At 43.3% G+C, this 18,585-nt stretch overlaps 1 protein-coding gene across 4 annotated transcripts in view; it reads right to left on the reverse strand.

Moving 5' to 3' along the window:
• CDC14B (cell division cycle 14B) overlaps window positions 1-12,176 on the reverse strand; it is a 94,886-nt gene extending 82,710 nt beyond the window's left edge. For 3 of the 4 annotated variants that reach the window (XM_075828833.1, XM_075828831.1, XM_075828834.1), the window contains exon 1: window positions 11,706-12,176. In XM_075828833.1, coding sequence (XP_075684948.1) covers window positions 11,706-11,853 — 148 coding nt within the window. In that variant the 5' untranslated portion in view covers window positions 11,854-12,176. The remainder of the gene's footprint in view (window positions 1-11,705) is intronic. The other variant, XM_075828836.1, reaches the window with a different exon arrangement.
• Between the last annotated feature and the right edge of the window lie 6,409 nt (window positions 12,177-18,585).

Here is an 18,585-nt window from a genome sequence, read left to right on the forward strand (position 1 = left end):
GTGCATGAGGTAACTAGTGTGTCTCCAGGTTTTAGCTGTCGGAAATAAGCGGTGTTATCAGTTGGAAATGCTTTTCTTCTCAATTCAAAAATAAGACAAAATGTGGAATTTCTGATTCATTTTCCTGCGACACCGTGGGAAGAATGGAAATATACATAATTGTTGATTCACACTATCCAAATTTCTTCAGGGGAATGGCTCCACCTAGTGGCAGTAAATAAGTAGTCAGTATAATTGTGCACACACATAAGACTCTGTGCACACTAGGTTTTGGCCCTACATTTGGCGTGTACATTGAGAAAGCTCCCGCCGTATATGCCAAACGTGTCCATAGTGTTCCATTAGCCCAGCGGAGGCTAAAAGAGTTGACCTCCGTCGGGATGGTATACTTTTTTTTTTTTTGGAAGATGGAATCTATGGGTAACGATTGTCATTGTACAGCATACGTCACAGGTATATGTTTAACGTATATATGTCATGGGCATTTTGATAGCGTTTTATAACTTAAACGTATACCATTATAGTCTATGGGCGACGTATGCGTTTAACAGATGCCCAACAGTGACATCCATCACCCATAGACTAATGGTATCCGTTTTATGTATATGTCATAAACCAAGTCATGGTATACGTTTAATGACCTCTTCAAACCGGACATGGTGCCTAAAATATATTCCTAAAAAAAGGAGGCCCCAAAATCCACTAGGTGCTCCTTTGCTTCTGATGCCGGTGCTTCAGTCCATTATCACACTAGGGAAACATGTGGGATATTTCTAAAAAAATTCAGAATCTGGGCAATAAATATTGAGTTGTGTTTCTCTGATAAAAACTTCTGTTATGCAGAATTTTTTTATTACAAATGAATTTCGGCCAAAAAAATTTAATTTCTAAATTTCACCTCTACATTGCCTTAATTCCTGTGAAACGCCTGAAGGGTTAAAATAATTTCTGAATATGGTTTTGAATACTTTGAGGGGTGCAGGTTTCAAAATGGGGTCATTTATGGGGACTTTCTAATATAGAAGGCCCTCAAAGCCACTTCAGAACTGAACTGGTCCCTGAAAAAACAGCCTTTTGAAATTTTCTTGAAAATGTGAGAAATTGCTGCTAAAGTTCTAAGCCTTGTAACGTCCAAGAAAAATAAAAAGGACTTGAAAAAAAACTGATGTCAACATAAAGTAGACATACGGGAAATGTTAACTAGTAACTATTTTGTGTGGTATTACTATCTGTTTTACAAGCAAATAAATAAAAAAAAAAATGCAAATTTTTGCAAATTTTCCACAAATAAATATTCAAATTATTGACCAAATTTTTTCACTAACAAAGTACAATATGTCACGAGAAAACAATCTCAGAATCGCTAGGATAGGCAAAAGCATTCCGGAGTTATTACCACATAAAGTGACATGTCAGATTTGCAAAAATCATCTGTGTCCACAAGGCCAAAACAGGCTGTGTCCTAAAGGGGTAAAGGGCCTGACATTGTTATTGCATGTACTTAGAACAACTCTTTATAGTGTATGCGGATGATGTTATCACCAGATTAGCATTTATTTTAACAATAGATAAGGGTTGGGTCCCCAGCAAGTGCCAGGAAACATGAACTAAATGACTTTAACATGATGACCTCCATCACTGAGATGCGGCAGGCGCAGCCTGAGCCAATACAACAAGCTTGTCATGAACTGAGGGCAGTGCCACAATTCTAAGCAGCCGTGCAGACAAGTAACTTGCTGGAGGAAGAGGACCGATGCGGAGGGTTTGTGGTAGTCACAATAAAACGCCACTAATCCGTCTAAGTGGGAACTCGCCCCAGGCTCACAGTATGAGGCGCTGTGTACAGCCCATTGACGTATACTAACAAGAGACGGTGACTGACAGATGAGAAGGACCAAACCAAGTCCTGATGACATCAGCATTTGTCAAAGTAAGGCCAAATTCACACGAGCACAAAAGCTCCGCGTGTCATCAGCATATGATGCTTGGCTGCGTGATTTTCGCGCAGCCGCCATCATTATGACACTCTGTTTGTATGTTTGTAAACAGAAAAGCACGTGGTGCTTTTCTGTTTACATTCATAGTTTTTACAGCTGTTGCGCGGATCACGCTCGTCACCTGGAAGTGCTTCCGTGTGGTGCGCGTGATTTTCATGCACCCATTGACTTCAATGGGTGCGTGATGCGCGAAAAACGCACAAATATAGGACATGTCGTGAGTTTTACGCAGAGGACACACGCTGCGTGAAAATCACGGACAGTCTGAACGGCCCCATAGACTAACATAGGTCCGTGCGAGGCGCGCGAAAATCATGCGCGTTGCACGGACGTACTACACGTTCGTCTAAATAAGCCCTAAGAGCGACAGTCAGTGAAGAGCAGAAAACAAAAAGAAAAAGAGGACGATGATGATGATGTACAGGACTGGCAATGAACTGATGGGCCCCAAACCTGAGGGTGATAGCATGAGATTGGTGATGGCATTATATTATTAGTTGAGGTCCTATTGTTTATATTGTCTGAGGTTTATAATTATAATGTGTGTAAATATGCCACGGTACTGCAAATTACAATCTGAGGTGTTTTATGTGGAGGTGTGAGGTGAAGGTCACTGGTTTTTGTCACTCATAAGTAAGAAGTACATGGCAGCAATGAGAACCCGGAGGTTATGTTACCCGGGGGTCTTTAGCTTTGAGGAAGATGCTGCCCATGACCTGTTATATCTGCACGGGTAAAGGTCCCATTAGGACAGGTGCAACACAATTATGACCAATACAAGTGCCATGGCCGGAGAAGTTTTGATTATCGCCAACATTAGTAGGTTTAACAGTAAATGAGGCAAATAATACAGAGAAATTAGCGGAGATGTTTGACAATGTTACAGATTATAGGTTTGATGTTTTGAATGTAACTTCTGTATTTGTTAGATAATTCATATACAATAGTGTCAGATGTTTTGAATGCTGCCCAATGGGGGATGTGCCAAGTAGTTGGCCCAGCATGTAGCCACTATATAGACCTTTTTGGCATTATGCAGGACAAGTAAGACCTAGATAAAGCTGAGAAAATAAAGGAAGAGTTCAGGAAAGCCAATTCCAAAGATGATGGAACCTGGAGCGGCCGGATTGGTTGTCATGGCTAAACCCCTCTAACTGGTTTGAGGGTATAGGGGGATGGATAATGTGTTTGCTCCAGAGTGTCCTGCAGGTTGTGTTATTATGTATTGCATTATTTTAGCTTCTGCGCCTCATATTTTGAGGCCTGACAAAAATTTTTGCAATGCTTCGCAGCAAATGCCCAGATAATTACCCACCAGCCTGGATCCCTTGATCAAGTATATTTTATGAGTGAAATCAGTATGGGTTAACTAAGTCTACAATGGGGGATAAGCTCTTTAAATATCTGGCTTGGATACAAAATTTCTTCAAATAAACAAAAGGTGGGAAATGTGAAAGTGATTAAAATAATGTTTAAATGATTTAATTTTGTGCAGCGGCCATCTTGCCTGGAGCCCCCATCTTGTTTCTTTTGTAATGAAGAAGAAAGTCATTGCTCCTTTAAGACAGGTTTTCATGTTAGTTATCTTTGGCCTTGGTTCTCATGCAAAACTCAAGGGAAGAAGAAGACTGAGTGAGATGGGAGGAGGGCAAGTATGTATGTGAGAAGGTCTCCCCCATCTTACAGGAATATTCTTGCCAAGAGAGATAAGACACCTACAAACCTGATGTGTGAAGAATTATAATGATGCATCTGGAATGTATCGTATGTCTGTAATTGGCTGAATTTGAAATATTGTCACATTGCCTCTGATTGGTTAACCTCAAGCCTACACCCCTTCTGAATGATATTATTGTAATTGAGTTTGGCAACAAACGTCAGAGAAGGATTTTGAGCATACAAAGCATGGGCTCGTGATAGATAGATAGACATAGAAACTTCTATACTGTTTCGATACTCTGCATCCCCAAACGGTTCGATACCGTTGTTTCATGTATTTCGATACTAATCTGTGCGACCGCACAGCTAAGTCTAGTAACACATGAATGTATGAGAGCGGGGCTGCGGCTGTGTAATACAGTCATTGCCGCGCTCCTGAGTCCTGAAAAGTGTGCACCGTCAGGATGATGCGATGCGGCCAGCGCTGCACTAATGAGCGGCGGCACTGAAGACAGAACATGGCGGGCGCACTGCAAAACACCCCCATTTTCCGTCTTCAGTGCTTGGACCGCGGCTCATTAGTGCAGCGCCGGCCGCATCACCTCATGCTGACCGCGCGCGCACTTCCTGTCAGGAGCGGGGCAATGGCTGTTCTACACAGCCACAGCCCCGCTCTATAACGGCAGAGATCAGAGAAACCTCTCATCTCCGCCATGAATTACAGTGAATGCTGCGATCACAGCTGACTGCAGCATTCAGGAGAAAATGAGAAGGGGGATGCCCCTTGGATCGCTCACAGGGAATTCTTGTGACCCGATTGAGGGACATACCATATATGGGCAGACAGCCCAGGGTCCATTGAAGGACCCCAGGGCTGTCTTACCATATTTCCTGTTGTTAGGGCATACTTAGGTATGTCCTAACAACTGCCTGTGTACTATCAGTACACAGGCTAATGTACTGGCACATAGATATATGCCAGTACATTAAAGTTTAAAAATAAAGTAAAAACAAAGTAATGTTAAATTTTAAAAAACAATACACATACACCTTTTTTACAATAAACATTAAAATAAGTCTCAATACATAAAATATACATGTTGGGTATTGGGGCGGCCGTAATAACCTTCACAATTTTTTTGCATCATTTATGATGTGTACGCTGTAAAAAAATAAAATAAAAACTGCTTTCTATCACTTAGGCCGGATTCACACGAGCGTGTGCGTTTTGCGCACACAAAAAACGCTGCGTTTTGCGTGCGCGAAAGGCACTTAACAGCTCCGTGTGTCAGCCCCGTATGATGCGCGGCTGCGTGATTTTCGCGCAGCCGCCATCATTATGACACTCCGTTTGGATGTTTGTAAACAGAAAAGCACGTGGTGCTTTTCTGTTTACATTCATAGTTTGACAGCTGTTGCGCGAATCACGCGCGTCCCACGGAAGTGCTTCCGTGTGCTGCGCATGATTTTCACGCACCCATTGACTTCAATGGATGCGTGAAATACGCCCAAAGAACATACATATCGTGACTTTCTTACAGCGGACACCCGCTGTGTAAAAATCACGGAATGTCTGCACGGCTCCATAGACTAATATAGGTCTGTGCGACGCGCGTGAAAATCACCCGAGTTGCATGGACGTATATCCTGTTCGTCTGAATAAGGCCTTATTGTGAGGCACGAGGTGCAATGAATTTAACCTCCATATGCCTCGCATTAATAGTAAATAACCCCATCATGTACCTTGCATATTAACCCATTATGACTGAGAAACATGATGGGGTTAATTACTATTAATGTGAGGCACATGGAGGTTAAATTCTTCATCACACCTCATGCCTCACATCAGAAAATGGAAGAATTTTTTTTATTTTTTTATTACTGTTGGCAAAAGTATTGAATTGTTATCGAAATCGCAATACTACACAAAGTATCGGTATCGAAGTTCAAATTCTGGTATCGTGACATTATATATATATATATATATATATATATATATATATATATATATATATAAATAAAATTAACGGTTCAGAGAAAAAATAAATATTTTCCCATTTCCCCCCAAAAAGTCATGACTATTATAATATAACATTATTTAACCTACACGGATAACACCGTAAAAATAAAAAAAAAAAAAAAACGCCAGAATTGCTGGTTCTTGGTCACCTGGTTTCCCACAAATTTTTTTTTCATATAAAAGTGATCAAAAACTCTTATGTACCCCCAAATGGTACAAATAAAAACTACAGCTCGCCAGAAAAAATACAAGCCCTCAAACGACAATCGACTGAAAAATAAAAAAGTTATGGCTCTTAGAACATGGCAACACAAAACAATGTTCTTTTTTAACTCTTTCCCGACCGCCCACGTCCTTTGGCGTCGCTGCAGATGAAGCTGATGAGCGCTCGTGAGAGCGCTCGTCCTCTAAGCAGGAACTGTTACTAACAGCTCCTGATCTCAGAGCAGCCTCCTGAACACAGCTGGGGTCGGCAAACATTCGGACCCCAGCTGTTTAACCCTTTGATTACCATGGTCCGCGACCGTGGCATGATCAAAGGGAATTCCCCTCTTTGATCGCATCACCGGGGGATTCCAGTGATGCGATCAAACACCGGGGAATCCCTCTGCAGTCAGCCCTGGGGACCTACAAAGGACCCCAGGGCTCTCTGTTCCGTTTGCCTGCTGTTCGGGCACACTATGTGCTGCCCTAACAGCAGCCTGTGTCATAGTGACACAGTGTAATGTGGGGAAAAAAAAATACTATTTCTCTCGCATAAAACAAGCCCTCATACAGCCACGTCAGTGAAAAAATAAAAAAAAGTTATGGCTGCTGAAAGCCAGAGAGGCAAAAACAGAAAAATTGAGCTGGTCATTAAAGAGGCTCTGTCACCAGATTTTGCAACCCCTATCTCCTATTGCATGTGATCGGCGCTGCAATGTAGATTACAGTAACGTTTTTCTTTTTCAAAAACAAGCATTTTTGGCCAAGTTATGAGCATTTTTATATTTATGCAAATGAGCCTTTCTTAAAGAGGCTCTGTCACCAGATTTTGCAACCCCTATCTGCTATTGCAGTAGATAGGCGCTGCAATGTAGATTACAGTAACGTTTTTATTTTTAAAAAACGAGCATTTTTGGCCAAGTTATGACCATTTTTGTAATTATGCAAATGAGGCTTGCAAAAGTCCAAGTGGGTGTGTTTAAAAGTAAAAGTCCAAGTGGGCGTGTATTATGTGCGTACATCGGGGCGTTTTTAATACTTTCACTAGCTGGGCGCTCTGATGAGAAGTAACATCCTCTTCTCTTCAGAACGCCCAGCTTGTGACAGTGCAGATCTGTGACGTCACTCACAGGTCCTGCATCGTGACGGCCACATCGGCACCAGAGGCTACAGTTGATTCTGCAGCAGCATCAGCGTTTGCAGGTAAGTAGCTACATCGACTTACCTGCAAACGCTGATGCAGAATCAAATGTAGCCTCTGGTGCCGATGTGTCCTCGCTCGTCCGACACGATGCAGGACCTGGGGCAGGAAGTGAGTGACGTCAAAGCGTGATCTCTCGAGAACACGCTGTGTGTCTGTGCACTGCCAGAAGCTGGGCGTTGTGTAGAGAAGTGGATGATACTTCTCATCAGAACGCCCAGCTAGTAAAAGAAGTAAAAACGCCCCGATGTACGCACATAATACACGCCCACTTGGACTTTTACTTTAAACACGCCCACTTGGACTTTTGCAAGCCTCATTTACATAAATACAAAAATGGTCATAACTTGGCCAAAAATGCTCGTTTTTTAAAAATAAAAACGTTACTGTTATCTACATTGCAGCGCCTATCTGCTGCAATAGCAGATAGGGGTTGCAAAATCTGGTGACAGAGCCTCTTTAAGTACAACTGGGCGTGTATTGTGTATGTACATCTGGGCGTTTTTACTTCTTTTACTAGCTGGGCGTTGTGAATAGAAGTGAATGATGCTGACGAATCAGCATCATCCACTTCTCTTCGTTACCACCCAGCTTCTGGCAGTGCACAGACACAGCGTGTTCTCGAGAGATCACACTGTGACGTCACTCACTTCCTGCCCCAGGTCCTGCATCGTGTCGGACGAGCGAGGACACGCTGTGTGTCTGCACTGCCAGAAGCTGGGTGTTAACGAAGAGAAGTGGATGATGCGGATTCGTCAGCATCATCCACTTCTATTCACAATGCCCAGCTAGTAAAACAAGTAAAAACGCCCAGATGTACGCACACAATACACGCCCAGTTGTAACGAACACAATACATGCCCAGTTGGACATAAGATTAAAAACGCCCAGTTGTCCATAAGAAAGGCTCATTTGCATAAGTATAAAAATGCTCATAACTTGGCCAAAAATGCTCGTTTTTGAAAAAGAAAATTGTTACTGTTCTCTACATTGCAGCGCCGATCACATGCAATAGGAGATAGGGGTTTGAAAATCTGGTGACAGAGCCTCTTTAAGGTCTTTTCAGGCCCGGTCATTAAGGGGTTAACAACTAGTTTTTTTCCTTGTAAGTAGTAAAACATAAAAATAAAAAATATGATATACCAATTTGTTTTTGCTGTAATCATATTGATCCACGTGGTCAACGTCCTACAATCTAAACCCAAAAACCAGTAATGGAATCAGGTTGTTTTCTCCTAGTCCACAAAGACATTTTCTCCAGTTTCCCCGTACACCATATGGTACAATAAACGGTGTCATGAAAAACTACAACTTGTCCCACAAAAAACAAGTCCTCAAATAGCTATTTTTCAACAAAAGAAAAAAAAAAAAAAAAGATATTGCTTTTGGAAGGTGGGGATGAGATAACAAAAATGAAAAATTAATAATTTTAATAGGGGGGGGGGGGGGGGGATGGGGGTGGAAAGGGATTAAAGTTAAATCTGGCTGCACCAAAAAAACACAACGAAGAAAAATGCTGTGAAGATTGCAATAAAAAAATGCAAGTAAACCTGCTCAGACATAAGTAACGTAAGCATTACAAGAAATAAAAGTTGTAGTTATATAGTAGAAGAAGGGATTAAACTATTTTTTACTATTATAATAATTTTTTACCTATTCACAGGATAGGTGATAAATATCTGATCGCAGGGCCGGCGTCTGGGCCCGGCGAACCCGAGCAAGTGCCGGGGCCCACTCGGCCGCCGGGTGCTTTATGCTGCCCACCTGCTTAAATGAACTGTAGCCGTCCGTGGTGTGCGGTGGCAGATTGCAGGGAGGAGCAGAGCGGCGGCCCCGCCTTTCGCATCCATAATAACAATGCGTTGGGGTGCAGATGACGTATTCATGTCACGCTGACGCGATTACGTCATTTGTGCCACTGTTCCGCACCGCTATGTTATTGTGGATGCGAGCGACGCCAAGTACCAGTAAGAAGACAGTGGCGGGACCGTTCAGCTCGTCGTGGGAATGTGATAGGTGAGTTTTTTTTAAAAACATTTTTATTGGAGCAAAGGCACGAAACCGGGGGCACAAACATATGATCTGAAACTTTTACATGGGGGCATAAACTGGGGGCCTAACTTTTAAATGTTAGTAGGGCAGAAACTGGGGTCTTGACTTTTACATGGGACCACAAACAACGGACTAACTTCTATATCGGGGCATCATAGATAGATATGACATGGATGTTTTCTGCCATTTTACTGCCGCCGTGAGTTCCCCCGCAAAGGGGCCTACTAAGTCTGTGTCGCACATAAACCTGGAGCTGGCACGGTCTGATCGGACCCCCACCAATCACGAGAAGGGGCTTACCTTGCCATAAATCTAGTGTTGATATAGGAAGAATAAAAACTTTGGAGTATATAATTCTGGCTGATCAGTATTTACAGTATAAGAGGGTAGGAACACACACCGCGGAATCAGAACGAATACGCTGCGTAAAACTACACAGCGTATCCGCCCTGGACAGCGCAGGGAAATCCAGGCCAAAAAACGGTACCAAATCATGGTGCAGTATGTCGGCCAGAAAAAATCATACCCGTAGCCATGGCAACACATCCTTCTGACGTCCTGCAGCCCGGCCTCCTGGGATGGCGTTTCATCCTATGTGACCGCTGCAGCATGTGATTGGCTGCAGCGGTCACATAGGATGAAACATCCTCCCTTGAGGCCGGGCTAGATGCAGTAGCAGAGCGTTCTAATCAAGTATAATATATATTTTTTTCATCTGCTTTTTGTTGCAGGTTTTACCTAACCATTGAGAATCGCAATAGAAAAGCGGCGATTCCGCAGCATAATAAAAACAAGTTTTAAAAAAATTATTCCTTTTCCAAAAACAGAACATCAGAACACAGTAATAAACAGAGTTGTGCTGTTAGCTGTGGATTTTCCGCAATGAAATACGTTGCAGAAAATCGGCAGCATTTACGCTAACTGTAAATCCGGCCTGTAAAAGTACATAGGGTATCCGCCCTGGCGGCCGCAGGAAATTCCAGCCGAAAAACTGCACCAAATTGTGCGCAGTTTTTCAGTCGTAATGTCCGCTGCAGAAAACAAAAGAGAAAACAAAAAAATGTGCATACTTACCCTCTGACGTCCTGCAGACCGGCCTCCTGGTCAGTTTCTGAGCGTTTTTTTTCCCACTTCTTTATGCAGCGTCTGGATGAGATTTCTTCAAATTGTATCCACTCTGCTGCTTCTGTATTATGCTGCCGATTTTCCACAACTAAATCTGTTGCTGAAAATCCGCAGTGTTTACGCTACGTGTGTACCCGGCCTTCATAAAGTGACCTGCGGTGCGGTTTTTAAGTCCCTGCTCTTCTGTTGCGACAGGAACGCTGCGAATGCATCGCAAACAAAATTAAAAAAATATATAAAGTCGCATATATATATATATACACACACACACACACACACACACACACACAAAAAGATATTTTATATTTAAAATCAAAAAAAAAAAGTTTATACTTACCCCTGCCCATAGTCCTAGTGACGCGATCCTCTCTTCTGAGCGTAGCTCCGCCTCCTGGGATGACGTTTCATCCCATGTGGCTGCTGCAGCCAATCACAGGCTGCAGCAGTCACATGGAATATGACATGCCACCCGAAAAACGGCACCACATTTTGGTGCGGCATTTCGCACGGAATTCCTTGCGGGTTCCACAGAGAATACACTGTGTAGTATTACGCAGAGTATCTTGTCCTGAGCGTTCTACCCTTAGGAGGTCCAAATCCCTGGACCCCATACCTGCACAGGGAACGAGGGTCCTGATTCACAACACGAGGTCTTCATTCTAAATGTAGTTCTCCACCATGATACATCTTTAATTGCATCCCCAGTTGCAATATTGGCATTTACTGCCTCGTTCACACGGTGCAGATTTGCTGCAGATTTTGCCTGCATTTTTTAAGCCATAACCAGAATCGGATCCAGGAGAGCAGACCTATAAGACCTTCTTTTATGTACTTCTTCTATTTTAGGTCCCGGATTTGGCTTAAAAAAAATACATGCAAACTCTGCAGCAAATCTGCACTGTGGGAACAAGGCCTACAAGTCACTATTATCTTATTACTGTACATGTTTATGAGGCAACAAATCAGCAAACTATACTGCACACCATCCTAAATACTGGGACTACGTACAATTTTTATGGAAGAAAACGGTGCAGCATACTTGTAGCTGCGTATACACCGCAGGCGCGACTTATCAGTCGGAATATCATGACATATGGAGAATGCCGGCCACGCAACCCCATCAGGTATCCGGTTCATATACGTTTTTAACACACCAAATGACTGGGCAGATCAAAACCAGTGCAAGAGAAAAGTGGAGTTGCCCTTAGCAACCAATCAGATTCTGGTTCTCATTTTCAAAGCACCCCTGGAAGATAAAAGCTGCATCCTGATTGGTTGCTATGGGCAATTCGTCCACTTCTCCGTTCCACATTCCTCATCACAACAAATACCAAACGATTGTCCTATTAGCACGTGACCCCGCTATGAGCCGTGCAGTGTTAGTACTGGCAGCACCTTCCATGGCCTGCAGCTGCCATCACCAGTACGGGCAGTGCCACACTCTCACCTGTCACATTAATGTAGATGTCATCGTCCATACACTCCACATCCTCCATGTCCTCATCTTCTGCCCACAGCTCATCTCGGGGTTTCTTCCGCCAGCCAAAATTCCTCCTCCTGTTGCTCCCTGGGCTCTTATCAGTTCTCCTCTTCATGGCACAGGGCTGCAGTGCTGGCACATAGTGGGCAGCCAGTGATGGGTCGCAGTGTGCTGTGAACTTAATAAAGGGATGATGACTACTCCCCTCGTCCTCACTGTAAGGTGACTCCCGGTTACCTGGCGCTAGATCTGCAGCAGGCAGCTGCTCTCCGCACTCCCTCCTCCCCCTGCTGGCTGTTATTTTGCTGCGCTTGCTCTACATGGACGCAGCCGTGGTTTTCTGGCCGGCATAGCACACACATACACGCCCCTGTGCTGGTGATGGGAGGGCGGAATAATCCTGGGCCAGGGCAGGAAGGCGGACGTTTGACACGCGGCGTGCTGATTGGACGCAGAACGGTGACGTCACAGACAGCGTGCTCACTTTGTTGTGTATGTCGCCTGCAGTGCTGTGCCTGTGTGTGCTTAGTCTATACACCTGAAGTCTATCTGTTCTGAGGCTATGTTCATACGCTTAGCAGAAAACGGCTGAAATTAGAAAACAGCTCCTGATTTTCAGACGTTTTTTTTAGCAACGCGCGTTTTTACGGACGTTTTTGGAGCTGTTTTTCTATAGAGTCAATGAAAAACGGCTTCAAAAACGGCTCAAGAAGTGACATGCACTTCTTTTTCGCGGGTGTCTTTTTACGCGCCATTTTCTGAAAATGAGACATAAAAAAACGCCCCATTGGAACAGAACTCCGTTTTTCCCATTGCAATCAATGGGTAGATGTTTGGAGGCGTTCTGCTTCCAATTTTTCAGCCATTTTTGCCCTGAAAAACGACCGAAAATAAACCGTGTGAACATACCCTTAGGGCCATTTTTGATGTCCGAGACGCGCGACCTCCTTCTGAATCTAACCTAAGGCTGGATTCACACACGGGCTTGAGTGCGTTTTTTTTAATTGCTTTTTTTAAGCCCTCTTTTTTATGCACCCTGATGTTACCTTTAGGCTGTGTTCACACGACCTATTTTCAGACGTAAACGAGGCGTATTATGCCTCGATTTACGCCTGAAAATAGGGCTCCAATACGTCGGCAAACATCTGCCCATTCATTTGAATGGGTTTGCCGACGTACTGTGCCGACGACCTGTAATTTACACGTCGTCGTTTGACAGCTGTCAAACGACGACGCGTAAATTGCCTGCCTCGGCAAAGAAGTGCAGGACACTTCTTTGGACGTAATTTGAGCCGTTCTTCATTGAACTCAATATGAAGAGCAGCTCAAATTTACGGCCGTCAAAGACGCCCCGCAAAATGCGAGGACGAGCAATTACGTCTGAAATGAGGCAGCTGTTTTCTCCTGAAAACTGTCTGTCATTTCAGCCATAAAAGCCTGCTAGCGTGTGAACATACCCTAAGGGTACGAACACAGGACAGATACGCTGCGTAAAAGTACACCGTGTATCTGTCCTGGGAGCCGTAGAGAATTCCGGTGATATCAATTTTATATAGTTTTTTTTCTATATTTTACTACAAGGATAAAGCTAACTGAAAAATAAAATTTATTTTATGTCGCCAAATTCTGAGAGCCATAACTATTTTATTGTTTTCCGTTGACTGAGCGATATGAGGGCTTATTTTTTGCGGGATAAGTTGTAGTTATTAATGCTATCATGTTGGGGTACATGCGACGTTTTGATCACATTTTATTCCATTTTTTTGTGCGAGATGAGGTGACCAAAAAAATTGCGATTCTGGCGTTTAATTTCTATTTTTTTACAGCATTCACCGTGTGGGTTAAATAATGATATATTGTTAGGGTATGTTCACACGCAGTAGCAAAATACGTCTGAAATTTGGAGCTGTTTTCGCCTGAAAACAGCTCCTGATTTTCAGACGTTTTTTAACAACTATCGGTTTTTGTGGCGTATTTTACGGACGTTATTGGAGCTGTTTTTCAATGGAGTCAATGAAAAACTCCTCCAAAAACATCCCAAGAAGTAACATGCACTTCTTTGACGCGGGCGTCTTTTTATGCGCCGTCTTGTGACAGCGACGCGTAAAATTACACCTCGTGGGAACAGGACATCGTAAAACCCATTGAAAGCAATGGGCAGATGTTTGTAGGCGTAATGGAGCCGTTTTTCAGGCATAATTCGAGGCGTAAAACGCCCGAATTATGTCTGAAAACAGTGCGTGTGAACATACCCTCAAGGTAAGTTCACACATGCACGTCCGCTACGGCTGAAATTACGGAGCTGTTTTCAGGCGAAAACAGCTCCTGAATTTCAGACGTAATGGCACGTGCAGCCGTTTTTTGCAGCGTCCATTACGGACGTAATTGGAGCTGTTATTCTATGGAGACAATGGAAAACGGCTCCAATTACGTCCCAAGAAGTGACAGGCACTTCTTTGACGCGGGCATCTTTTTTACACGCTGTCTTTTGACAGCGGCGCGTAAAAAAAATGACCGTCTGCACAGTACATCGTAAAACCCATTCTAATCAATGGGCAGATGTTTGCCGACGGTTTCAAGCAGTATTTTCGGCCGTAATTCCAGGCGTAAAACGCCTGAATTACGTCCGTAAATAGTGCGTGTGAACATACCCTAATAGTTCAGACTTTCCGTTTGGAATTTTGAGGCACAATTTCCTCTGCCTGCACGCCGGCTTTCTCTGCCTCCCATTGATGTCAATGGGAGGCACTTTAGACCGTTTTTGGCGCGTTTTCTGACGCGGTTTAACTCCTTCCCGACATCCACCGTATATATACGGCGCACGCCGGGTGGGGGAATATGGAGCGGGCTCACGGGCTCCATAGAGCGAGTGTGTCGGCTGTGTGTTACAGCCGACACTTCCGGGCTACGAGCGGGATCGCGCTTTAGCGCGATCCCGCTTGTTTAACCCGTTAAATGCCGCGTTCAACAGAGATCGCGGCATTTAAATTACTAAAAACAGGGGGGCGACCCCCTGTAACGTCTCAATGGCCCCTCTCCGCGGCGAGATCGGGGGGAGCCGTTGGTTCACATGGCTGCCTGGGGGTCTGACGAAGTCCCCCAGGTCCGCCATCTTGGTACTCCTATGAAGCTCTGCCTCCGGCAGGGCTTCATAGGAGACTGTCAGAATCACGATATACTGCGATACATTAGTATTGCAGTATATCGTGCAAGCGATCTAACGATCGCTGGTTGAAGTCCCCTAGGGGGACTAATAAAAAATGTAAAAATGAGTTAAATAAAGTTTTTTTTTTGTGTAAAAAAAATAAAAAATTAAAAGTTCAAAAAACCCCCCTTTTTCCATTTTCCCCATAGAGCATAGTACAAAATTTAATAAATAAACATAATTGGTATCGCCGCGTCCGTAAAAGTCTGAACTATCACAATAGATCATTATTTAACCCGCACGGTGAACGCCGTAAAAAAAATAAAAATTGTAAAAGCCAGAATCTCTATTTTTTGTTCACCTAATCTCCCACAAAAAATGAAATAAAAAGTGATCAAATCGTCACATTTACACCAAAATGATATTATTAAAAACGACAGCTTATCCCTCAAAAAATAAGCCCTCATACCACTTAATCAACGGAAAAATAAAAAAGTTATGGCTCTCGGAATTTGGCGACACAAAATAATTTTTCTTTTTTATACTTAGGTTTTTACTTGTAAAAGTAGTAAAATATAGAAAAAAACTATATATATTTGGTATCACCGTAATGGTATTGACCCATAGAATAAAATTAACATGTTGTTTTAATTGTACAGTGAATTCTGTAAAAATGGCGCACAAAAAACCATGGCGGAATCGCAGTTTTTTTCATTTTCTACCCCACAAATAATTTTTTTCCCGTTTCCTAGTACATTGTACGGCAAAATAAATGGTGTTACGAAAAACTACAACTCGTCCCGCAAAAATCAAGCCCTCATAGTACTATATCGACGGAAAAATAAAGGCGTTATGGCCTTTGGAAGGTGGGGAGGGAAAAACGAAAATGAAAATCTGAAAAAGGGCTGCGGCGTGAAAGGGTTAAACTCCGTGTGAACCCAGCCTTACAGATGAGGCGATTTCAATTATGTTTGTTTATTTTTTTACAATGCTCTAGGGGGAAAATGGGAAGAGGTTTTTTTTTTAACTTATAATATATTTTTTTGTACATAAAAAAAAACTTCATTTCACTTTTGTTTTTTCATTAGTCCCCCTAGGGGACTTGAACCAGCGATCATATAATCACTTGCATTTTATACTGCAATACTAATCTATTGTAGTATATCGTCTTTCTGACAAGGCTCCTATTAAGCGCTGCCGGAGGCAGACAAAGATGGCAGACCTGGGGGCCTTCATTGGGCCACCAGGCTGCCATAGCAACCATCGCCACCCCGCGAAAATGGCTGAAAATACAGAAGCTGAACGCCTCCAAACATCTGCCCATTGATTTCAATAGGAAAAATTAAGTTTCGTTCCGACGGAGCGCTTTTCTACGCGGCCGTTTAAAAAAAAGGTGCGTAAAAAAACGCCCTGTAAAAGAAGTGCATGTCACTTCTTGAGATGTTTCTGGAGGCGTTTTACAATATCCCAATAGAAAAACAGCTAAAAAAACTTCTAAAACACATAAAAAACGCTTGATGCTTTAAAAACAGCTGAAAATCAAAGGCTGTTTTTCCTTGAAAACAGCTCCGTATTTTACGGCCGTTTGCAGTGATTTCAGATGTAATTCGGGCCGTTTACACCTCGAATTACGCCTGAAAAAACGTCACCATTACGCCTCCAAACATCTGCCCATTGCTTGCAATGGGAATTACGATGTTCTGTTCCCACGAGGCTTAATTTTACGCGTCGCTGTCAAAATACGGCGCGTAAAAAGACGCCCACGAAATAGAAGTGCAGGACACTTCTTGGGACATTTTTGGAGCCGTTTTTCATTGACTCCATTGAAAAACAGCTCCAATAACGGTCGGAAAATACGCCGCAAAAAAAACGCGAGTTGCTACAAAAACGTCTGAAAATCAGGAGCTGTTTTCGCTTGAAAACAGCTCCGTATTTTCAGACGTTTTTGACTTTGCGTGTGAACATACCCTAAGGGTATGTTCACACGCACTGTTTTCAGACGTAATTCGGGCGTTTTACTCCATGATTCTCAGACATTTTTGTAGCAACTCGCGTTTTTCACGGTGTTTTTTACGCCCGTTTTTGGAGCTGTTTTTCAATGGAGTCAATGAAAAACACCTCCAAAAACGTCCCAAGAAGTGTCCTGCACTTCTTTTGACGAGCCGTGATTTTACGCGCCGTATTTTGACAGTGACGCGTAAAATAAAGGCTCGTGGGAACAGAACATCGTAATTCCCATTGAAAGCAGTGGGCAGATGTTTGTAGGCGTATTAGTGGCATTTTTTCAGGCATAATTCGAGGCGTAAATCGCCCAAATTACGTCTGAAAACAGTGCGTGTGCACATACCCTTAGGCCTAATTCACACGAGCGTATTTCACGTCCGTGCTACGCGCGTGAAAATAACGCACGTCACACGGACCTATGCAAGTCTATGGGGCCATTCAGACATTCAGTGTTTTTCACGCAGCATGTGTCCGCCGCGTGAAACTTACTGCATGTACTATATTTGTGCGTTTTTTGCGCATCACGCACCCATTGAAGTCAATGGGTGCGTGAAAATCATGGACAGCACATGGACGCACATCCGTGTGCTGTGTGTGATTCACGCAACAGATGCTAAATAAATTATGAAAAATAGTAAAACACCATCAATTTATTTTGCTGACGTGATACGTAGGACATACTGATGACATACGCGCGTAAAAAAACGCAGACACGCACCATACACTGATATCACACGGAACTGTAACGCAGGAAAAACGCTGCACTTTTTACGCGCGCAGAACGGACATGTTTGTGTGAATAACGCCTTTCTGTGAAGTGTCGGCTGTAACATACAGCCGACGCCCGCATTGTATGGAGCGGGCTCAGCCCGTGAGCCTGCTCCATACTAGCCCTACCCAGCTATGACGTATGGATACGTCAAATGTTGGGAAGAGGTTACATGATCAATAAGGCTGGGTCCACACGACCTATTTTCAGGCGTAATCGAGGCGTTTTACGCCTCGAATTACGCCTGAAAACACGGCTCAAATACGTCGGCAAACATCTGCCCATTCATTTCAATGGGTTTGCCGACGTACTGTGCCGACGACCTGTAATTTTACGCGTCGCTGTCAAAAGACGGCGCGTAAAATAACAGCGTCGTCAAAGAAGTGCAGGACACTTCTTGGGACGTAATTTGAGCCGTTTTTCATTGACTTCAATGAAGAACAGCTCCACATTCCGGCCATAATTGACGCCTCGCAAAACGCGAGTACGAGCAAATACATCTGAAATGCAGGAGCTGTTTTCTCCTGAAAATAATTTCAGCCATAATTGTCGATATCGTGTGCACATACCCTTAAAGTGGTTGTCCAGTTTGGGAGTTGTTTTTTAAGCGTTAGGTTCAGATCTCCTATAATAATAGGACCTTCCGCAAAGGCTCTTAATTCTTCCAAAATGTGAAGTAGCCATGAGACCTGAGACGTTTTAGGTACATACAAATTCGCTAGTGTGCAGGGAAGTATTCCTAATTTACCTTTTATAAATAACGCTCTACCATCCCTCGAGTCATGTCTAGCCGAAACAATGAACGGTAGATCCTTATGAAGTGCAATGGAGACTCCTCTGGAAGCAGAGCCCGAGCTACAGCTATGGAACCAGGAAGAAAAAAAGTTAGTGGGTCATTTTGGTATCTTATGAGTTTCCTGCAAAAAAGC

This window comes from Rhinoderma darwinii, chromosome 1 (genome assembly GCF_050947455.1).
Source record: "Rhinoderma darwinii isolate aRhiDar2 chromosome 1, aRhiDar2.hap1, whole genome shotgun sequence".
Lineage (NCBI taxonomy): Eukaryota > Metazoa > Chordata > Amphibia > Anura > Rhinodermatidae > Rhinoderma > Rhinoderma darwinii.